Consider the following 24,520-nt stretch of genomic DNA (forward strand, 5'->3'; position numbering starts at 1 on the left):
AAAACATATTAAAAAATAATTAAAAATTATTTTTAAATTTTAAATTCAGTTTAAAAAAAAGGAAGCAAACTACAATTGGTACAAATGTGCACACCACACATTTCTCTCTCCTGAACTCAAAATTCAAAGTTAATATCAACAGAAAATGTGGGCAACATCAGAAAACTATAGTTTCTACCTGAACTGAATGCAGACTGCCCTCTAGAGGCACCATTTCATCAACACAATCCAATGTTTCCAGCCACAAACGAACCTATTCGTATCTCCGTGTAAAGTTTTCAGAAGCAGTTCTCTCTAAATATGTAGGCTTTACTCTGCACATGAGCTTCCCTGGTGGCTCAGTGGTAAAGAACTCACCTGTCAATACAGGAGATGTGGGTTCAATCCATGGGTCGGGAAGATCCCCTGGAGAAGGAAATGGCAATCCACTCCAGTAATCTTGCCTGGGAAATTTCATGGACAGAGGACCCCGGCAGACTGGAATTCATAGAGTCGCAAAGGAATCTGACACAACTTAGCCACTAAACAACTGTACACATACTAATAACTCATCATGATTTCCATGTATTGTGTGCCACCTCTAACAAAACTAATGCAAACAATCCAACAAAAAAAAAAGTGGCTTCCATTTTATCAGCTAAACAAAAGAATTGGGACATGTGATCACAAGATAAGACATCAAATTGTCATATGGTAGTTTGTGACTTTTGGTAAAGCTGTTAGCAAATTCAAAATCTCCCCAAAATTTCATGCAGAAGAAATGTCTGCATAATTTATTCCATTATTTCCTCACCATCTGTAGATGAATCCACTGTGGATTCAGCTTGGAAACTGCCCCACTGGGAGGTCTTCACTTGGCTCTGAACCTTCATATGTGCTGCCGCAAACTTCAAAACTGCTGGTGAATTAAAATCAAGAACTGTAGTCACGTCTTGAAACTCCAACACAGGTGTAAAAAATCCACATTTAAACCGATAGAGTTTAAATAAATATTACTTAAGAACAATCAAATAGAAAGGTAAACTATTTCTCTTATCATAAAAATTTTATATAGCTCTCAAGAATATTGTGTCTAAATTATTCAATACTTCAGATACAGTTATTAGAAGTATCACTTTCTCACCTCCTTTGCAATAATTTAAAATAATTTGAATAAAATTTTTTTTGCCAATGGCTGTTCCTTAAGAAAAAAGTCCTTTCAAATATTTGTCCCAATGAAATTCAACTTTAACAATATAGATTTTAGAGAATAATTTTAAGATCATATTGTTTTACTTGATGATATTTTTACCTAAATCCACACAGTAAATATTAAATAGCAATGTGACACTGAGGAAAATATTATAATTATTGGACATGACTTAAAATTTAGTCTTCCAATCCTCCTAGCTGCTAAGTCGCTTCAGTTGTGTCCGACTCTGTGTGACCCCATAGATGGCAGCCCACCAGGCTCCCCCGTCCCTGGGATTCTCCAGGCAAGAACACTGGAGTGGGTTGCCATTTACTTTTCCAATGCATGAAAGTGAAAAGTGAAAGGGGAGTCGCTCCGTCGTGTCCGTCTCTTAGTGACCCCATGTACTACAGCCTACCAGGCTCCCCCATCCATGGGATTTTCCAGGCAAGAGTACTGGAGTGGGGTGCCATTGCCTTCTCCGAATCTTCCTAGAGAATGTCATAACTTGGTATTATGTACAGATCTGAGCAATACATTTTGATAAATTAAAGGAAAATTATAGTTGACACCAAAATATGGTTATATTCATATGAATATAACCTGCTCTAATTTTCTACTTTGCTTTTTTGATATAGACACAATTATAAAATATATAATGTTCCTGCTGAAATGCTTATTTCCAAGAACAGTGTAGAGGAGGAAAATTTTTGTCTGGGCTCTGTAAGAAAAAACAGCTTAATAGGAGACAAGCTCACAAATTTTCTGTGACATGGGAGCCCTCTTGGGAAATGAAGACCTGAAGAAGTGGCAAAATCTAAATACTTTTGTACTAAACTGATCAGAGAAAGACAATTGTGGAAAAGTAACTGTAACTTATGAAGAGGCTAAAGGAAGATAAGAATTATTTTAATGAGGTCTGTTCATATGGATTCCTCTTCTTAATTTCCCATCCTTGATAATAAACATGCTTCTTTCTTCCTAGTATAGGGAGGGCATCTTTCACAAGCTAATTTTATCTCCTGTTTGCAGGAAGAAAGAGGGGAGATCAGAATGATTTTTTGTTTCTGCTGTTTTTCAAGTATCTTTTGTTCAAAATAATCCTTATGCTGAAGTGACATATTTTGGGGTGGCATACTCTGCCTTGTTCCACATTCACAATAAAATTTATAATTTTGCTCTGCATGTTCAATTTTGTTTTCATTAAATCAATATGAGCATATTTCCTCTGCAGACAGTGTACAAAAGCATTAACCACATGATACAAATGTTAGAGTAAGTGCCAAGGTTTTCTTGACATAAAAACAGAGGTTTAACTTATTTACAATGCTGGTTGAGAATTATGTTTCCTATCTCCTGAATCTTTAATAAGAGTATTCACTTTTTATACTCTCTGCTTCTTCAAAAGAATGGAATTTTATATAAATAAAAAACAACCTTGATGGTAGTATGCCATATTAAAACAACAAGAATAACAAAAACCATGGAATCTACTCCTATTGATCCATAAGATTCTCAAGCTACGTCCTTCCTGTAGGCCGGTTAGAGGGTTGTGTATTTTCAACCCTGTAATAAATGGTAGCATAGCAATATTTGGATGACTTCTTTGCTCTTCTGCTGTCCCTATAGAGAAACTCACATCGTAACAAACTCTGGTATTCCAATGTCAGCCTATCCAGCAAATCTAAGATCTAAAAACGGGGTCATTTTTCTCTTAAAAACTCAGAGCTTGTTAGGAGAGGAGAGAATCATGCTTACTACTTGCTCTTGGACAAGATTTTATCCTTATTTATACTTCTCAAGCATCTACCTGACTACAGTTTGATTCCAGGGAACAGGGAAGGACCCCTCAGCTCTGAAATCCCTCCAGGACCCTGTTTGCTGGGGCTTCCCAGGTGGCACTGTGTGTGTTAGTCACTCAGTCATGCCCCACTCTGTGCAACCCCACAGACTGTAGCCCTCCAGACTCCTCTGTCCATGGGATTCTCCAGGCAAGAATGCTGGAGTGGGTTGCCATTCCCTTCTCCAGGGGATCTTCTCAACCAAGGGATTAAGCCAGAGTCTCCCTTTTTTCAGGTGGCTTTACCATCTGAGCCACCAGGGAAGCCAAAAAGAACCCATCTGCCAGTGCAGGAGATGTAAGACATGGGTTTGATCCCTGGATTGGAAAGATCCCCTGGAGGAGGGCATGGCAACCACTCCAGTATTCTTGCCTGGAGAATCCCATGGACAGAGGAGCCTGGCAGGCTACAGTCCCTAGGGTGGCAAAGACTTGAACACGACTGAAGCATGTTAGCACGCATGCACCCTGCTTGCTGATGCCTAAAGCTCTATGGCTTGCAGCAGAAAGGTCTCCTTTTATGGTCTTCATAGCTGTTAGGACTTCCTCAGCTCCTTCTCCCACAAGCAGAAGTACTGAGATGAGGAGGGAAGAAATCACATGGACTCCGTGGAGAGAAGGCATCTAGAGAGAACTGATGAGCAACCCACCCATGACGTTGTATTCCAAGCAACCCCGCCTTCAGGATTCCCTGGTATCCTTGTTGACCTCAGTCCTAGTTGTTCCTGACTACTTGTTCTCTTGTCAAACATTTAATGATCATTGTGAGGCTCTGGAGGCGCAGTGATATCAGCAAGCTAAACGCGTGCCTGCCTTCAGGGTTTCTAGTCTAAAAGAGCAAACGCGCAATTACAATCAAGTGTAATTAGCAGCCTAATGTAGCAAATGCAGGTTGCTATGGAAATACATAGTTAGAACATTTTATGTCACCCTCTCATACTTAAGGTGAGAACTGCACCATGGCTAACATTTAGCCAGAAAAAAATGCCAAGGCTTGCATGTATCACAGTATCTCTTATCGAAACAGTGTATAGACATCGATGCTGTATCCTGTCTCAGCCTGTCACTCTGCCCTTGTGAACGAGAATGTTTCACTTGCTCAGAGCAGTCCCAGTAAGAAGGCCAAATCTCATCGCCGCAGGATAGTTGTAAGAGGATGTGGTTTCTCCAGAACTGTGCTCACCTGTAACCTTTCGCGGTCTGAACAGCACCTGCAGCCGCACTTTATCTTGGTCCAATCTGGCGCCGCTGCCCGCGCGCTCCGCCAGAGCACCGCCGCAAGAGTTTTGGCAGAGGGCTGTGGCATCAGCTCAGCGACTTGGCACATCACAAAAGCAGCGGTGCAATAGACAGGTATGCAGGCTGAGGGCAGTCACAGAGTTCATGTGTATAAGCAATATCGCCATTCTCTAGGCTCTCTTTTCAGACATGCGAAGACCACATTTAGACACTTTTTAAAATTATTAAGCTACATAACCTTGGGTTAAACTCTTGAAATATTCATTCTTGCCCGAAGCCAATGCTACTTTGAAAATTTTGTGAGCAGACCTTTTCTCTTCTATTACCTCCTTAAGCCACACAACTGTTAGAGCTCCCAATCACTAAAATAATTCAGATGCCATGCCTTCTGGATCTAAAACACATTTACACAGAGTAATTTCTTTATTGAGTAATTTCTTCCTCCCACCAATAGCCAGGAGCACGCTCAGACTACTAATCACAGTAACAAAAAGTAAAACCTAAAAGTCATGGATTGATCGTAGTATTTCAGACAACACTGCTCATTCTGTGTCTCCAGAGGTGCAGTCCTGGTCTTTGAACATCTGGAAACTTCCATTATAGAAGAACATGCTATTGATTGATCCTTGTCTTATATTTGAAAATATGCTTTGTTCTTCAGAATCTTCCCTAAAAAGACTTGGCTTATGATTTAAGATCAAAGCATAACATGCGACCTTGGTGGCAGGCTGGGAGGAAATGTGGACATTTGAGGGGAAAAGAACACTAGAGTCCTTAATTCTTGCCTTGGCATTGCTATCTGCCACTTAACCCCTCTGAGTCTCATTTCTCTGTCTTCCAAATGCAAGAGAGAAATTAAATGATCTTCAGGTTATTTCCAAGATTGTGGCTTCCGTTTTCTCTGTTGAGTGTACTTGTTTTCCTTAGGAGTTTGTACTTCTTGCATATACTAATGAGGCAACTATAGCATGTAACCATTAAAACCAAGTCTGGGGCTTTGGGGCTGTGTGCTCCCCAGCAGTCACTTTCGGTGACTGGACATTCCATGGTTTAAAGTATAGATATCCAGCGTTGCTAATGTACAAGGCACAGAGTTAAAACCACGACTGTTCTACAATATAAAATGAACATATGTCCACAGTTTTAATTCAGCTCATTAATGAGGTTTCCATTCAAAGAACATTTGAAGAGTTGGGGATTTACAGGCAATTTAATAAAGGAATGTTAGAATAAGATGCTAGACTAGATACAAAAATGGTAATGCCCTAAGAGGCAGTAAGCCATAAACTTGAGATTCTTTTCTATCGATTCTACAAATTAACAATGTCTTGGCTCTAATCAAATAGTAGAATTTAAATAATTAAATAATCCTTGAATGAGCCTATTAAACAATGGCATAAAAAGACTTCACTTTATCAGATAATTTTTTGGGGAGGCATTTGCACTGAAGACCCTTGAATGTGTAATAAAAGTCTGAGGGCTCCAAATATATGATCTCTGATACACCTCTTTCTCTGATTCCTCCAATTGCTGGGTTACTTGGCAGATTATTACCTCTCAATTGTAGTCTAGGGGAAAAAGAGTTCAGAAATCATACATAAATTAGGGAAAACTATTTGTAAAATAAGCTTCATAGTCACATTGGCCTAACCTAATATCCCATAGGTAAAAAATAATTCATATTAATATCATTTCTATTAACTTTCTAGACTGATTTATTCTTTGAGTGACAGGTAAGAAGGAACAACAGTAACACAGGAAGTTTATATCCATTTAAGCTGAAAGCAAGCAGTGAGTAAGCAAAGGGTCTAACAGGGATTTACTAGACTTCCTTGTCACCATCAACTTGGAAAACTCTTAGCCCAAGAATACTGCCTCTGTAATTCTCTGTTCACTTGAAATGTCACAAGGAGGCCACCTCAAATAAAGATTTACTTAATAGTATTTAATTCAAGGGGTCATTTTTTAAAATTTTCATAGTTTTTCCATGGTTAAAAAAATACATTTTTTTCAATCAAAGTGTACTCTTAGACAAAGAAAGCCACAGTAAGATTTGAATTTAAACTGGCCGCTCATGGTGATAACTTAAAATGGGTCAGTGATTATTGCCTTTTTCAGTTCAGTTCAGTTCAGTTCATTCACTCAGTCATGTCCAACTCTGCGACCCCATGAACCGCAGCACGCCAGGCCTCCCTGTCCATCATGAACTCCCAGAGTTCACCCAAACCCATGTCCATTGAGTCGGTGATGCCATCCAACCATCTCATCCTCTGTTGTCCCCTTCTCCCCCTGCCCTCAATCTTTCCCAGCATCAGGGTTTTTTCAAATGAGTCACTTCTTCGCATCAGGTGGCCAAAGTATTGGAGCTTCAGCTTCAGCATCAGTCCTTCCAATGAACACTCAGGATTGATCTCCTTTCGGGTGGTCTGGTTGGATCTCCTTGTAGTCCAAGGGACTCTCAACAGTCTTCTCCAACACCAGAGTTCAAAAGCATCGATTCTTTGGTGCTCAGCTTTCTTTATAGTCCAACTCTCACATCCATACATGACTACTGGAAAAAACCATAGCCTTGACTAGATGGGCCTTTGTTGACAAAGTGACGTCTCTGCTTTTCAATATGCTGTCTAGGTTGGTCATAGTTTTTCTTTCAAGGAGCAAGTGTCTTTTAGTTTCATGGCTGTAGTCACCATCTGCAGCGATTTTGGAGCCCAAAAAAGTAGTCTCTCCCTGTTTCCATTGTTTCCCCATCTATTTGCCATGAAGTGATGAGACCGGATGCCATGATTTTAGTTTTATGAATGTTGAGTTTTAAGCCAACTTTTTCACTCTCCTCTTTCACTTTCATCAAGAGGTTCTTTAGTTCTTCTTCACTTTCTGCCATAAGAGTGGTATCATCTGCATATCTAATGTTATTGATATTTCTCCCCGAAATCTTGATTCCAGCTTGTGCTTCCTCCAGCCCAGCATTTCTCATGATGTGCTCTGCATATAAGTTAAATAAGCAGGGTGACAATATACAGCCTTGACGAACTCCTTTTCCTATTTGGAACCAGTCTGTTATTCCATGTCCAGTTCTAACTGTTGCTTCTTGACCTACATACAGATTTCTCAGGAAGCAAGTCAGGTGGTCTGGTATCCCTGTTTCTTGAAGAATTCTCCACAATTTGTTGTGATCCACACAGTCAAAGGCTTTGGCATAGTTAATAAAGCAGAAATAGATGTTTTTCTGGAACTCTCTTGCTTTTTCCATGATCCAGCGGATGTTGGCAATTTGATCTCTGGTTCCTCTGCCTTTTCTAAAACCAGCTTGAACATCAGGAAGTTCATAGTTCACATATTGCTGAAGCCTGGCTTGGAGAATTTTGAGCATTACTTTACTAGCGTGTGAGATGAGTGCAATTGTGCGGTAGTTTGCACATTCTTTGACCTTTTTAGGAAGGTCAAAAGGATTTTGACCCTTTCTTCAGAAAGAGACATTGAACATATAACAGATATAATATAGTTTTGTACTTAATTTGACTTGGGGTGACTCATGGACCCCTGCATCTCATCCTGGACCCTAATCTATAGTTCCCAACTGAGAAAAACAAGGAGCCACCTAAAAGGCCATCGGTGAAGCAAGTGGTCCTCATAGCTTGTCTCCCAAGCCTCTCCTGATATCTGACTCTGTAACTCAGCTGACTTTCAGTGTGGGCAATGATAGGTTGTTTTCTTTGGAACTGAAGCAGAAATGCCCCTCACAGTGGAAAACCTGAGCCCGGTTATTTGGGAATAACACAGTCCCCTATAGTCCTGCTGTAGCGGCAATTCACTAGCCACTCAAAAGTAGATTAAAAAGTCATGGGTCTCAGAACACATTCTTATCCTGCCCCTTACAAGTCAAGTGACCTTAAGAAAAGTATTTAACTTCACTAAGGCTCAAGTTTAATTGAAAAATCAGGATGATTAAGGGGTGGGGCCCTGAGCAAAGACATCTGGAGCCATACTCCTGACCTAATCAGCTAAGTATTACAGAATCAGTGAACGGATCCCGGGTGAGGATAATACATACCCAGTGAAACTACTGCAAAGTTTTGAAGGCTTTGTTCTGTTTGTGTTTAAAAGTTTGGTAGTGATGGCCTTTTAGGTGGCTCCTTCTTTTTACTCTACTCCAAATCTTGGGTCATAATGTCATATTAAGACTATAACTTTGTTGCATGCAATTATTTAGTGAACTAGAGAGGAAAGCAGAGTTTTAGAGCCTCTGTTAATGCTTCCTTTGTGTCCCAACTTTATCAGTTCTTTGAGGTTATTTGCATACATTTTAAATAAGCATCTAATTTACTGTTAGATTTGAGTTAATATTTTGAATTTAACTTCATCACACAGTCATATTTATTCAAGAGCAAATATTTATGGAGAGAGGTCATTCTATGTGCCAAGAAACAGGGCAACAAATAAAAGCAGACAAATGCCCTTCTTTCATGGGACATATATTAAGCCTGTATGGGGTCTGGGGAGAACAGTAAACAAATAAGAAATCAAGATCATAAAAAATTATAAGGAGAAAATTAGAATTAAAGGCCAGTAGTAATGGGTATGAAAAGCCATTTTAAATAAGTTCATCAGCAGAGGTTTTCTTAATAAAGTAACATTTGAGACAGACTCTGAAGGGCATGGGGGAAGCAAGACGTGTGGAGGAAAGTGCAGACACCGAGCTCCTGGGTGGGAAGCACACTGGCGTGTTCTGTGATGGGCTAAGCGTGCCTAGAAAGGCAAGGCAGAGGGAAGTGGATGATACGAGCTCAGAAACGGAGCACAGGAGCTGGTCATTTGGGGTCTTGGAGGTCACAGAGGGTCATATCAAAATGATCCCCTCTGGGATTTGGGCTCAATAACATGTTTGTCACAAAGGAATGTAACACCAGAAAGTGTTGTGACCTCTTGGCAGGCAAGTCTGGTTCAGAATAGGTCAGGAAAGCTGCCTCAGAGGCTTAACAATCAGTCTAGTCCAATTCCATTGGACTAATTAATTAATTGGTAATCTAATTAACCTGAAGGATTTGGAGCACATATTAAAGGAATTTTGAGACATTTAGAGGATTGCAGGAAACGCTGGGCATAGGCTAACAAACTTGATACTACACGTATATAAGCTTTGGGGCCATGAAGGGTTACACCCAGTAGTTCTATATGGTGACATCACATGTGGGCCATGAAGCACAGATATTCCACAGCTCGAGGAAAGAATAAATAGAAATATGAGGGTTGAGGTGTATTATTCAGAGATTTTTTTCCTAATACAAATAACAGACACCGAAAATCTAGCTTAAGAAAAGAAAAATAATTCATTATAAAAGATATGGGGTAATTAGCAGAATATAAGGGTAGGAAGGCAGTCATGGCTTAGGGTTGATTCAAGACTAGAAAATTGCGAAGACTCTCCATCTCACAGTTCTGCATTTCCCTACCCAGCTGCTTCATTCTTAGCTCCCTCTGCACACAGAAGAGAATCTCACTGGCCAAGCTGGAATCGGTTATTTACTCTTGGTCCAATCAGCTATAACCAAGGAAATGAGGTCAAGTAGTATCAACAAGCATGGCTGTCAAAGCCTCTGCCTGGGACCCACTCTCAAAGAAGGTAGAGGGTTGGACAGACAGCCCAAGTAACCTCTGCCACATCATGTGATTAGATCATCCACCTATTTATTTTACTTGGAGACAACTTTGAGAAGTATTCCTGAAAAAAATCCCTATCCCAATTCAAGGGGTTGTTTTCAGGGGATGAAAAATGATGAGGAAGACAAAACAAATGTAAAGAAAAATAACATAATGAATACATTTTTCTCTTGAATTATGTTTTTAATGAGAAGATTTCTCCATCATGTCAGCATGATACAACCGAAAGAAAAATGGACTAGAGTCAGAAAATCTGATTTAAATTTTTACATTATCAGTTAATAGTCATGGGAATATAAGCAATTCGTTCTGGTTCTCAGATAAATGTTGCAGGTTGGACTAGCTTCTTTTTAAGGTAACTTCCAGATACCCTTTGACTCTGATATGATATTTCCATTTGGTGGCAAATAATCCTTGGGATTTGTTGTCAGTTCATTGAAGACATAGAGCAAAAATGGCCAAGAGACAAGCTATAGAATCCTACACATCTGAGTGTGATCTTGGCCCTGCCACTGTTTTGGAGTTTGACTTCGCATAAATCAGTAAGTTAGTTACTAAATCCAAGTTTGCTCATCCGTAAAATGCAGGTAAATGCTGACTACTGTAATGAATTGTACCCACTGAATAAGAAAATGAATGTAAAGCACCTGCCTTACTGGGAGTGTTTAGTTCTGGTCATTGTTATCAGCCTGTGAAAATCCCTCAACTTGTTTGTATCTTACTAGATTACTTAGAATAAATGTGCGGGTAAGTGAAACTTAAACTCCAATACTCTTTAAAGTTCTCTAATGGCAGCAACTAATGAATATGAGATTAGAGACCTGGAAATTCTAGGGGTGGGGGGCATCATACATAAATAACACCTCCATGTCATTCACAAACATAATAATTTTTTATTACCTTTGTAAAATGTGGCTTTCCCATGTCCCCCGGGGGCAGGTGTGAAAGCATGGAGCTGGATAATAAAATCCTCAGTCTGATTGAGAGGAATACTTCTGATCCCAGAGGGGTCAGCCTGGGGGCCACGTCGAGTCATAGAAGTCCCTGTTCTGTGAAGGTAAGGAAAACCTTCTGCTTTTTCTCAATACACCCTTCAGCAGCGTGGTCACTGAGAAGAACGCACGGGGAGAGTCCCTGAATCATTTCCAGTAAGGCACTTCCTTGATGACTGAGAGGACAAAGTGAGCCCGTGCAAACTTCTCTTACACAGTCACTTCCTGTTACTAAAAAAAACCCTTCACAGAAGCTCCTTCCAGTTTAAAGTGTGATACCAAGGGACCGTCATTACAGGAAAGGGAGGTGGAGCTCATGCTATTAGAAAGAGTGCTTAATGCAGCAACAACTCTTTTATTGGGAGGAGCTAACCTAATGTATGCAAACTCACTTACATTGGGTTACTAAAATCCACACAATTCATGCCCATTTTTTAAAGGAAAAAAATAAGATTTTCCTGATTAGATAAGTTCTTTGAATTTTCTCTTGTTTCAGGATATTTATCTATGGTGCTTTATGTAACAAATAGAATTCAAGGGTAAGCTCAAGCTAGGAATTTTGCAGATACCTTTCTAGAAATACATCATGAATGACATCACAAGCTCGTAAGCTCTGCAGTCCTTCCAATTAGAAACTGTCTCTAATGATCACTTCAAAATAAATCTAATGTAAGTAAATTAGAGAATGTGGCTGACCTTAAAAATATTTACATAACTTCTGCTTTGGTTTCTTAGTTCTAAAATGATCCAGGCTCGTTATGGAACAGCTACACTAAGCATAGAGAAAACTATAGAAATCATGTATAGAGAAATGTATTGTGGAGCTAATGGAGTTTGCAGTCCCCTAAACAAATATTGTTTTTCAACTAATTTGCGAGGTTGCCTCAGGCCTCACCAAACGTGGATCAGCCTCTGAAATCTCCTCCATGCCCACTGCTCCTAGAGAGCCTTGCTTAGCATTGAGATCTGTGTGTCTCCTTCTGGCCCTCTCTCTCTCTCTGACACACACACACACACACACTCACATTCACACTCTCTCTCTTGACACACATACACACATACTCACATTCACACTCTCTCTCTGACACACATACACACACACATTCACACTGACACACATTCTCTCCCACACACACTCACATTCACTCTCTCTCTGACACACATACTCACACACACACACACACTCACACTGACACACATACTCTCTCACACACACACACTCACATTCACACTCTCTGACACACATACTCACACACACACTCACATTCACACTGACACACATACTCTCTGACACACGAACATTCACACTCTCTGACACACATACTCTCACACACACACACTCACATTCATACTCTCTCTCTGACACACATACTCACACACACTCACATTCACACTGACACACATACTCACACACACACTCACATTCATACTCTCTCTCTGACACATATACTCACACATGCACACTGTTCTGTCAAACACTCTTTTCACTTAGTAATTCGTTATGGACCCTCCTATACCTCTTTCATTCACTTAATGAACAAATAGTATTGTGTATGTTCTTTCCACTTCTCCCTGAAAAAGAAGCATTTGTTTTCAAAGTGAGAAATGCCTCTCTGCTAATGATGAGGGGCCAAAAAAGGCTTTTCTCTCCACTTCCTTCCTTCTCTTTTCATCCCCACCCCCACTCTCATACAGATACCTCTAACTCCCAGTTAAGACTTACTTCCTTCATGGAAATGCTTTTTTGTAGTGGTCATCTACTTTAAGCCCCAAAAGAAGTTTAATGATGAGAATTTGAATCCCCTCCAGAAGCCTGATCCACGTATTCTCTATTTATCAACCCCTAAGACTCATTCGCTCATGACTGGCTTCCCTGCGCATTCTGCTCACTTGTTCTCTGGATCCCTCCTTGTACAGCAAAAACCTCACAGCCCTATTGCCATGCTCTTGGCAACTAGTTCCCTGTCTTCTGGGGACTTGACTGAACTTCTCTGTCTCTTTAAGATACTGTTTCCCCTATCTCTTCCTTGATGAAATTTGCTCATCTTCCTATACATTTCCAGGCAAAGGAGAGCAGGCACCTGGCTGGTTCTTATTTTGTCTTGTTTGCTTTGTGAAATGTAAGGTAAAGACATCCACAGAGAATGAGAGAGTAAAGGTGAAGTCCAGTGGTTAAAACAGGGGAAGACACCCACGTGGCTCTAGCGGTAGAGAATCTGCCTGCAATTCAGGAGATCGGGGTTCGATCCCTCCGGTGGGAAGATCCATTGGAGAAGGAAACGGCAACCGACTCCAGTATTCTTGCCTGGAAAAATTCTATGAGCAGAGGAGCCTGGTAGGCTACAGTCCGTGGGGTGACAGAGTCAGACACAACTGAGTGCCTGAGCACACACACACATGAAATGGCCACTGAGAGACAGAGATGGGAGAGAGGGGCAAAGCTAAAACGAGTTCCTGGGGCGCAGTGAGGACCACGGTATAAGACCAGTCACTAACGAGTGTTTGGGCTCCTAAATCTTCAGACTCCCCATCACGTCTTACCAGCTTAATTCTCCTCAACTTTTAAATATTGAGACTTCATACTATTTTATGGGTAATGTTCTTTGTTCACCATTAAGTATGATTTTATTTTATTTATTAATTTCTATTGAAGTGTACTTGTTGTGTTAGTTCCAGGTGTACAGCAGAGTTATATGTCTATATTCTTTTCAGGTTCTTTTCCATTATAGGTAATTACAAGATATTGAGTATAGTTCCATGTGCTATATTGTAGGTCCTTCTTGTTTATCTATTTTATATATAGCACTGTGTGTCTATAAATCCCAAAGTCTTAATTAATCCCTCCCTCCCTCCTCGCACATTACGAGCAATGTTCTAATTCACTCTTTCACATCCTAGCCAACGTTGATCATGACATCCAAGTTTTTCCAACCACTTGTCATACCACTCACAAGCTCTACCTTGATAAACCCATGGACTCACGAGCTCCACCTTGATAAACCCATGACCATTTTGCATCTGATTTTTCACTTGTCCTTTCATTTGCATTTGATACTATTCACTAACTTTCTTAAAATGTCTTTCTCCGTCGCCATCTATAAAAGTGTCCTTCGACAGCGTCCTTTTCCCCCCGCCCGTGCCGTCTCACGTGCCGTCACCAGTCTCTCTTGTATCACCTGTCTGTGACACTAGCGTCGCCCAGGCATCGGTGCGTCGTGCTTGGCTCACTAAACTTCAAACACGTGCCGATGGCGTCCGACACACACACGTACGAAACAGGTAGTTCTTTTCTAGATTCCTATTGGCTTCACTCAGCATGTTCAAAGATGCGCTCAGTATCTTTCCTGTTAAGGCTGTTGGTTGTTTCTCCGCGCTCCATTTCCCACTTCCCAAGATGCACCTGTCCCGCCACCCCACCCTCCTTTACCAGACCGTGCAGTTCCATGTGCTGTGCTTTTTCACACGCTGTTTATTCTTCATGGAAACCCTCGCCTCCGTGCCCCTTGGATGCACTGTGTTTCCAACTGTGTTTTCATGCGAATTGTGAAATCATAGTACCTCCCTCTTTAGTCTTACAGAGTTCCCTGGTCCCCTTTTGCTCTGTCCTAAACTATGAGAAAAGTAGACTTATAATCACCTTATCTCTAAGAATCCTTCACAAATAATCTCAAAGTCTACAGGAGGGATATTGAATATACACTTAAAGCTCAGCTTCTCATCCTAAAGCTTTTGACTGGCAGTGATTGTCAGATGCCCACCTATCACTGCTGCTTCGAGATGTTAGCTATACCACTCCCGGGGCACTTTGTGGTACCACTCACGGTGACAAGTAAGCCTAATATGTGGCTGTGCTCTCCAGAGCCCAAACAGAGCTAAACACTGTGGTTCTCTCCATGTCAATGGAGAGACCTTTCTTTCCCAACTTTAGCTACACAGGCCCCCAGTACTACTTTACACATCCACTGTTTGCCAGAAATATGTGTGACCGTCTTTTTGATTTTCATCCTTCTGCAAATGGGGAAACTGAGGTTCAGTGACGCTAAGTACATTTCTCGTGGTTTCTACTATAGCTAGTAGGAATTGCATTCTGGACCTAAACCCAAATCTGTCTGGGTTGCTCTATACATCCTGCTTTCAATGACCTCTTCCTCAAATAAGAAGCATCTGAAGTGACTGGGCCTGAGCTCAAGCTGTTACCAGGAACGATGCTATTGTCAGACCAATCCCCGCTTTCCTGTGTGCGGCATCACCCTTGCATCAAGCTGCAGCGCCTCTACTCTCTCTCTCTGAGGATAAGGTCTCCCAGGAACAATCCCCAGAAGTGTCTCTTCATCTCCCAGACTTCTGGCATCTCCTTCTCAATTGTCATCTGAAGTATCTTCAAATATTTGAGTCCTTAAGTAAACACAATTTCCAGCTGAAATCTCTGCCAAATTACTATTTACAATAGCACTCGCAGAAGGAAATCCTACATTCAAAACAAAAATGTTTCCATTCTCACTGATATATTGATGAAACTGAAAAAAAGGATAAGAAAAATTCTTTTGGAGTAAGACAAGGGTGGGTCAATGACCAACTGTGGAAGGCATCTCTCATTTTCCCACTGGATGGAGCAAGCGTAAGAACAGTAAGGGAGACTCCCTTTCCAGGAAGAAATGTATTTCATTATGACTTTATGAGATGGATAAAATGCTTCAAATTGTTCAGAGAGTATAATCTTTTAAAAGATTAAGTAAGTTTCTAATTATAAAGAAATATGATTTAATGAGAAGTCCTGAGACATATGTCATGTTCCCTTTATGGTCTGCCTTTGCCAAAAATAAGAGGGAGAATTACTATAGAGAAAATGAGAAGAAGTGAAATGAAGTCACTCAGTCGTGTCCAACTCTTTGTGACCCCATGGACTGTAGCCTACCAGGCTCCTCCATCCATGGGATTTTCCAGGCAAGAGTACTGGCGTGGGTTGCCATTTCCTTCTCCAGGGGATCTTCCTGACCCAGGGATAGAACCCGGGTCTCCTGCATTGTAGGCAGGCGCTTTACCATCTGAGCCACCAGGGAAGCCCATAGAAATGAGAAGACTAACTCATTGCTTTGAGGAAACAGAAAAACATTATTGATGAATATGAGGAATATTAATATGAAGTGGGTTTTAATATTCTGTTAACACAGAAAAACATTGTTGATAAATATTATAAATTATAATTTATAATAAAATATAATTAATATTTAATTAATATTATATTAATTTAATATAATCTATAATTAGATTTATAAATATTATAAATAAATATTGATGAATATGATAAATATTAATATGAAAGCGGGTTTTAATATTCTGAGACAGTTGAAAGTAGAAAGTTGGTGAACAGAAGACATTGAAAGTCTTGTAGGCAAAGAACAAATCATTTTCTAAGTGAGAATAATACTCAATTCCAAAGTGGACATTAAATGGAACTTACACTAAACTAATACAGTGACAGAATTAATATATGAACCTTAATTTATTACCCTGTAATTGTTTGTCTTCAAATATGAAAGGAAATGATAGAAGACTTGAGATGTTTTCTTGAACTAACAAATACATCCCAATAATGCTTGGAAACAAGGGTTTAACCTGGGATGGGAAGGAAAAGTGTTTGAATTTTAAGATCTACCAAAACCGAATTTGCTTAAGAGTGTTGCCATGTGTTTAGATTCTATTTTGCTTTTCTTATTTTAACTAAGACACAGCACTAAGAATTGACTTTTAATAACTTTGGTACCAGTTGAGGAGCAATTTCCCAGTAATTGGAGACAAATTCTAGCTCTGGACATTCTTCCTAAGGCTAAAAGTCTTGGTAAAATGCTTTGAATGGCTCAGAGAGTATAATCTTTTAAAGTGTCCCAATATGAACTTGGGGCTTCCCTGGTGGCTCGGTTAAAGCATCTCCCTGCAATGTGGGAGACCTGGGTTTGATCCCTGGGTTGGGAAGATCCCTTGGAGAAGGAAATGGCAACCCACTCCAGTATTCTTGCCTGGAGAATCCCATAGAGGGAGGAGTCTGGTAGGCTACGGTCCACGGGGTTGCAAAGAGTCGGACATGACTGAGCTACTTCACTTTCACTTTCACTTTCAATATGAACTTATGACACTTTAAAAGATTATGAGAGAAAAACTTCTTGGAAACTACAGTAAGTTGACAAACGTTTTCTGTAACCACATTTGTTAGGAAAAAAACATTAATTTCCCTTTCCTTGTTTCTTTTTTTCAAAAGTTAAGCTATTTCATTATCAAAATCTTTTTTTCTCATCTCTAGACTGGGATGTGATAAGAATAAATGGAGTGAAAATGTGAAAGCATTTTCTAAATATAGAGGGCTAAATTGCTTGCATACATACGTGCTTAGTGGTGTCCAGCTGTTTGTGACCTGAAGGACTGTGGTCCACCAAGCTCCTCTGTCCATGGAATTTTATAGGCAAGAATACTGGAGTGGGTTGCCATTTCCTCCTCCAGGGCATCTTCCTGACTCAGGGATCAAACCCACATCTCCTGCATCTCCTATATTTGCAGGCAGATTCTTTACCACTGAGCCACCTGGGAAACCCAAAGGGGTAAAACACAATTCTTATGATGATGGTAGTGAGATAAGCTTGAGCCTCAAAGTCTTCTTATTTTTTCTCATACAGTTACTAGCTTACTCTTTGAATCCCATTATTTAATTTTGAGTCATGGTAACTATGGAATGTTTTGATCTTTTTTTTTCTGTTAGGAAAAATAAGTTGCATTGTTGTACGAGCAGCTGTTTACTATTCCCTGGGAAATGTCTGAATAGCTGGCTAGGAAAACAGCAAGTTCTTAGGCAACAAGAAGGCCTGTCTCAACTCAGCTGCTGTACTTTGTGGTGTTTGAAGCTCACAGTACGCAACCTGGGTGAAGTCATTTAAATGAGCTATGTATCTTTCTCTTAGCTCTAAGTTCAGCTAGTAGTTTTTAGCTTTATAATTCTAAAAGTATAATCAAATCTCGAAACTAAACAGGTTGGTGGACAGAGAGACCAAGCTGTGTTTCCCAAGCTATTACCATGTCTAATATATGACATATGGCTCCTTCCGTTCATTTTGAAGGTTTTAAAAGCTTCCACTATACATAAATATCAGGTATGTGTCCAGATAAGAAGATCTTGCTGTGTATGTTCACCTTGAACTCTATTTTTGTAATAAGATATAACACCAGAAACTGCAGGAAAACAAGATCAAATTCTAAGACACAAGAATTAAAACTCTTATAAAAGAAGAGGGACAAAGCTCTCCTCCCATTTGAGAGGCATCCATTTGTTGCACAGATGCCTATCTATAGGAAAGAAGAAATGGGGCAGTCAACTCAGGCTCCTCTTGTTTGATAAGTAAGAGATACTTTTGAGTAGGACACTTTCTTACTCAAAAGTTTTCTCTTCCATCGCTGGGAGGATTTGCCCAAGGTTCCACAAGAGATGGGGTTAGAGAACACTGGAAGATGCAGGGTGTCCTTTGGAAGATGTGAGTGATAGGTACAAAAGGATTCCTTCTGCCTCCGTGAAAATAAGAATCCTAGAAGCTCCAATCCAGGCCACTTTGGCGGCCCCAGGAGGAGTGCAACAATCCCAGGGGGTGTTGGTAAAGGAGGGCACCAAGCCTGGAAGGAAAGGGCGACATGTGGGTGGAAATTAGAATAGACTTTATCACTTTAACATTAAAAAAACATAAGGCATCCAGGAGCCTGCAAAGAGAAGAAAAAGAATTCGGAGTCTCAGGGTTTCCATTGAACAGATATCTTCACCTTTGGAATCATTGTCTTCTCCTAGATTTAAATGACTTCAGCAATCACGTTTGGGAAAAAAAAAAAAAGCTGTCCCTCTTGTTATGCAAAAGGAAGAATAACATCAGCCTCTTGATTCAGAAATTTGTGAATTAGTGACAGTACTAAAGGCAGCAAAATTCTTGGCTTGGAAGATTATGAATAAGCACGCTTGTTTAAGAGTTGTTTAGCAGGTTATGTGTTCTTTATGTTCTAGATCTGTTCATTGGGTTGGCCAGAAAGGTTGTGTAGGTTTTTGGTTTCTGTTTTTTTTAACAAGATCTTATGGAAACTAACATTTTGGCCAACCCAACAGCTTTCTGACAGAATTTGGGTCTCTCATAGGGACCTCCAAACCTAACCTGGGTTTGGGAATCCAATGCCTCAAAAGTCATTTTTTTTTTTCCCTCAAGTTTGATTCCAATTTCTAGTTTGATTAGAAACAATTTCTTTAATGGGTGTGGGGAAAGTACCAGCAAAATGGGCATTTTCAGCTCTCACTGAAAAAGGTTCATGGCATTCTAATATCTACCTTCTAGGTGAAATGCACCTTAAGACTCTTTTACCATTTTTGTACTTGTGAGGAGAGTGAGACTTGACCCACAAAGTGTATAAATATCTTAGGATTCTGGGATAAGCAGCAAAAAGTAGAATCATGTATTCGTTTTTTCCCCCTCCAGTGAGGAAGATTTACTTTTTAAAGTAAATTTTCCTTAAATCACTAAAGATCAGTTAGCAAATATCTGCAATTTTTTCAGGCTATCATATTGAAAGACTGTCTTTGAGTCAGGCTCATTTTCAGACAAAACAGTCCCGATATACACTATTTGATCACTTACGTTTCCAGAAGTCATCACCATAGTCTAGCATTATTCCTACATCATCTTCATATGTACATCCCCTTTCTTAATTATTATATGTAACTATGGTTTTTGCTATTTAAAAGTAGTATCAAAATCTATGACTTATTGAAATGTATTGTCTCAGGAAGAAAGTGATATCTTTCACCTGAGGTCTCCAGGCTAATCACTTGGTGATTATGAAGTGATGCAGAAAGGATTTCATCATTAATGGAGTGGTCCCTCTAATCTTCAGATTTTATGTTAAAAAATCAGAAAATACATGAAAGACATGTCTGTTTTGATTTTCTAGTACTTAACACATACCCAGTTCACAGTCTATAACCTGTAAATATTTAAGAATGAGTACATGAATGAGGTGAAGTCAACACATGTATGTTAAGTACAAGAAAAAAGTGATTTGCAAATATGCTGAGTGATCATGGATTAAAGTCCTTGCAGAACAGAGAACATTTTTTAAAAATTCAGTTGCAGGCTTACAATATTCTAAGGGTAAAATTCTCTTTTCTGACTACCATTCATTGGCAATAGAAATTAATTTCTAAGTAAGTAGTGGTAGAAAGTAGTAAGACTTTGTTTGGATATGATCTTAAAGGTCAATCTGGTTTGTATATACCCCACAAGAAGGCTCAATTCCCTCAAAAGTTTTTTGAATTATATTTCTTAATGGCTCAGGCTCCTGCATCAAACAAAGTAAATTATGTTTTGTCCAGTGATTTTTTTAGCCATGTTATTCATGTCTCCTCACATAGGTAAAATGCTCTTTGTTGGGATTAAGCCAGCAGGGCTGAGTTTTGGTATGGGTTCAGCCACCCTCTCATCATATCTCTTGAACTTCAATTTAATCCTTCTTAACATCAAAGAAGCTCAGGCTTCCCTGGTGGCCCAGATGGTAAAGAATCTGCCTGCAGTGCAGGAGACCCAAGTTCGATCCCTGGGTCAGGAAGATCCCCTGGAGAAGGAAAGGGCAACCCACTCCAGTATTCTTGCCTGGAGAATTCCATGGAAGTGGAGCTAGACGAGCTTGAGTCCATGGTATGGCAGAGTCGGACATGACTGAGCAACTAGTACTTCACTTCACTAAGATCAAAGATGCCTCTTCTGACAGCCTTATAGAACTACTATGAAGTTCAAATTGAAGCAGATAAAATACTGCAATCCTCAGAACTCACATGTGCAAAATTGTCATTTTCTTTATTTTTTAAACTGTTTTGTTTCAATCTGGGACCCCCATCCTACCTTTTGGAGAATAATTTAATAGTTGACTGCAGGAAATCTCAGCCACTTTGGTGTTTGCTCAGACAGTTTGTATTTTCAGTGTAGTCCTACGCAGGAATTCTCTCCTCTGTCTTCTTGCCATAGCAGCACCTACAATCTGTGAAGCAGATTTGTGAAGAAATCTGGCTGGAGTAGAGTTGCCAGATGTGGTAAATAAAAATATAGAATGTCTGCATGCATGCTAAATCATTTCAGTCATGTCCAACTCTCTGTGACCCCATGGACTGTAGCCCACCTGGGATTCTCCTCTGTCCCTGGGATTCTCTAGACAAGAACACTGGAGTGGGTTGCCATGCCCTCCTCCAGGGGATCTTTCCAACCCAGGCATCAAACCCAGGTCTCTTACGTCTCCTTCATTGACAGGTGGGTTCTTTATCACTAGCGCCACCTGGGATGCCCATAGGATGTCTGCTACTGCCGCTGCTAAGTCTCTTCAATCGTGTCCAACTCTGTGCGACCCCATAGACGGCACCCCACCAGGCTCCACTATCCCTGGGATTCTCCAGGCAAGAACACTGGAGTGGGTTGCCATTTCCTTCTCCAATGCATGAAAGTGAAAAGTGAATGTGAAGTCACTCAGTCGTGTCCGACTCTTCACGACACCATAGACTGCAGCCTACCAGGCTCCTCCATCCATGGGATTTCCCAGGCAAGAGTACTGGAGTGGGTTGCCATTGCCTTCTCCGCATAGGATGTCTAGTTAATTTAAATTTCATAAAAACAACAAAACATTTCATGGGAAAAACTTTTTAAAAAACTACTCTGCATCTAAAACTCAAATTTATCTGGATGTCTTATGCTGTTTTGGCAACTTTAGGAGGAAAGCATCAAGTTGCAATAATCCATCATCTTACACTGCCATTAACAGCAGTATAATCTAATCCTTCTGGTCTTTTCATTGGCTTACATCTTCACTGGCTGCTAGGTCCCTCTTCTCATCTCTTGTCCCCAGATTCATGTGATAAATACTGCGTTTTCCTCAATCTGACAGCCAAGCATTCTTAAATCCATAGAACCCGAGTTAACCATTTTTATATCATTCTCAGGAATGCAGGAAATTTCTGACTGTGCTTTCACAACACTCTGGGGTTGAGGTGTCTGTCTAAGGACTCCCCCTACCTAGACAAAGTCCCAGCTGTGTGCCTTGAGGCTCTGCAGAAATTCTCTTCAAGACTTGCCCCTTCCCCAGGTTTAACTCAGGGGATAAGGCCTCTCGGCCCTATGATGTTCAGTCTGGGCAGTTTGATAGATGATGGGTGAGTTCCTAGAAGAGTTGGGCTCAGTTTCCCCAAGAGGAGGCACAACATTCAGGTTTTCCCTGATCCCTTCCCCATTCTTCCTCAGGGCCTTTATCTATTATGACCTACTTTTATCTACCATTCCCTGGGTGGGGGGTGGGAGTGGGGAGTGTGGAAGAGGTAAAGGAATACCATCTTTTCATCTTCCCTCTTTATCATTTATGGTATAAGATTTTATGCCCTGATTCTGTTTTTTTCTCAAACATTTTGTTATGAAAACTTCAAATATATAGCCAAGTTGAAAAGATTTTGTGATGTACACCCATAGATTTCACCATTAAAAATCTCACTCTACTTGTATATCACATATCTATCCATCTACCTACTGCTCATTTCATCCATCAATCCATGTTGCTTTTTGAGACATTTCAAAATAAATTACACAAAAGGAATTAATCTTAAATTTTAAAAAATATATTGCTAGAAATACTAGCTTTGCAATTCAAAACTTCAGTTTTCAGGATGGCCTCTACTGAAGAGTCTGTTTTGAAATCCAAAGGCTGAATAGGGACTGTTTTTCCTTTTGCATTCAATAACAAACTTGTTCAGCCCTGAGACAAAAGGTATTTCTCACTGAGCAAAAAAGGATTAGTTACATGAAACAAAGAACCATGTATGTTTGGGGGAATCACCAGTTAATATTTCAGGACATTAACTTATATAATAAAGCACTATACAAATGTAGGAAATAGTATTGAAAACCACACTTATACCTTTAAAAAAATCCCTCATAGCATGTATAATCATTGATATTTTGTATTTATTAAATATTACCTATGATTAGGAGAAAAAAATTTAAGGGGTTTGTATGGAGAAAGTTAATGTTGATCATTTAAACAAAATAAAGGTGAAATATTTACCTATAAAATGAATAAAAATAAAATATATTCAAACAGAATAGCTTTTTAAAAATGGGTAGATACTCCTCCTTGATCCTTTCTTATTTGGAGACAAAATATATATCTTTGTTTATTCCTGTGGTCTTTCTCCTCTGGACTGTGTTTTAAAAAGTAGCAGTGTACTATGATTTCCTACTAAATAAAGATTTATACATAAACAGATTTTTTAAAAATGTATATATCACTAGCCTGTGCTCTAAAGATACTATGTTAGTTCCCAAGACTAAAATGATATTGACTCTACCTTCAAGAAGCGTACAGCCTTGAGAGAGAAAGGTACATAAAATGACGGTTTTATGATAAGTGCAGAAATTGATGCCTCACACAGCAACCTGGGATCACAAAGGAGGAGGTAACTAACTCCTCTGGCAAACCAGAGAAGCCTTCAAAGGGGCTGGTGGTCAGACTGGATCAGATGGGTTACTGCTTTGGGCAGTGTTGAGAAACTTTTAGACTGGAAGTTTCATAAAGTCTTCAGTTTCATAAAGACTAGAGAACAGTCGGCAAAGTCCAATTTGCCCTATGATGTAACTGAGATGCACTAAAAACTAGAATTGTGCAGTGGAAATAGACATATATGTACTGCATGGAAGAAGGGCTTTAAACTCCAAGCTGGAGGGAAACAAGCCTGTCTCCCCCAAGAGGGTGTGGAATTTGGGACATGCCTCTCAGGGGACTCATCTAGTCCAAGCCCAGATCTGGGGGATGAAACAGAGGTCATTTACTAGTTTGGACTCCAAGAAGTTGATGTTCCTGATCCTGAGATCTTTTTTAAACTCTTGAGTAGGTACCCATTTCATCAACATTGCAGATTTAGTTTGGGATGGGGAGAAGGCTTTACATGTGTCTGAGCACTGCTTGGACTTGCACAGGTACTAAAATAGTTGGCACTATTTTAGGTTTAAGAAATGCGGAATAAACAGCAGACAATAAAAACATATAGGGTTTGACATACAGTGCTATGGGAAAAATATAGCAGGAAAAGGCTGAGATGGGGAACAGTTTTCAATAGGAGGCCAGGTAAGATCTCAATGAAGAGATGACATTGAAGTAATTACCCACTGAAGGGGAGGGGATGAGCCATGGGGTTATCTAGGAGAAAGATGGTTCTGAGCAGACAGAACAGGGTGTGTACATGAGAGGTTCATGGACCAGTGGTGTGGCCAGGGCAGGGTGGAGTAAACCAACAGGAGGATACTGAGAAAGAGGTCAAGGGAGCACAGGCAGGAGCAGGGAGGACCTTGCGGGCCACTGTAACCATAAAGTGTTCTGCTTTCACTCTGAGTGAAACAGGAAGCCACCGAGAGGTTCTGAGCAGAGGAGTGACATGAAATGACATATTGTAAAGACTTGCAGTGGCTACCGGATTGAGAAAAGATGGGAAAGGAGCAAGAGTGGAAGCAAGGAAGCTGTTACGTTACAGCAGTAATGCAGGTCAGGTAGCTGGTACAGGGTGGACTAGGATTTGAT

At 40.1% G+C, this 24,520-nt stretch overlaps 1 protein-coding gene across 1 annotated transcript in view; it reads left to right on the forward strand.

Moving 5' to 3' along the window:
- The first annotated feature begins 4,179 nt into the window (after window positions 1–4,179).
- The window catches only part of TNIP3 (TNFAIP3 interacting protein 3), a 44,767-nt gene continuing 24,426 nt past the window's right edge, over window positions 4,180–24,520 (forward strand). The window contains exons 1-2 of the mRNA XM_055587550.1: window positions 4,180–4,364; window positions 10,848–10,965. Of these exons, the coding sequence (XP_055443525.1) occupies window positions 10,858–10,965 (108 nt within the window). The 5' untranslated portion in view covers window positions 4,180–4,364; window positions 10,848–10,857. The remainder of the gene's footprint in view (window positions 4,365–10,847; window positions 10,966–24,520) is intronic.

Source organism: Bubalus kerabau, chromosome 7 (genome assembly GCF_029407905.1).
Source record: "Bubalus kerabau isolate K-KA32 ecotype Philippines breed swamp buffalo chromosome 7, PCC_UOA_SB_1v2, whole genome shotgun sequence".
Lineage (NCBI taxonomy): Eukaryota > Metazoa > Chordata > Mammalia > Artiodactyla > Bovidae > Bubalus > Bubalus kerabau.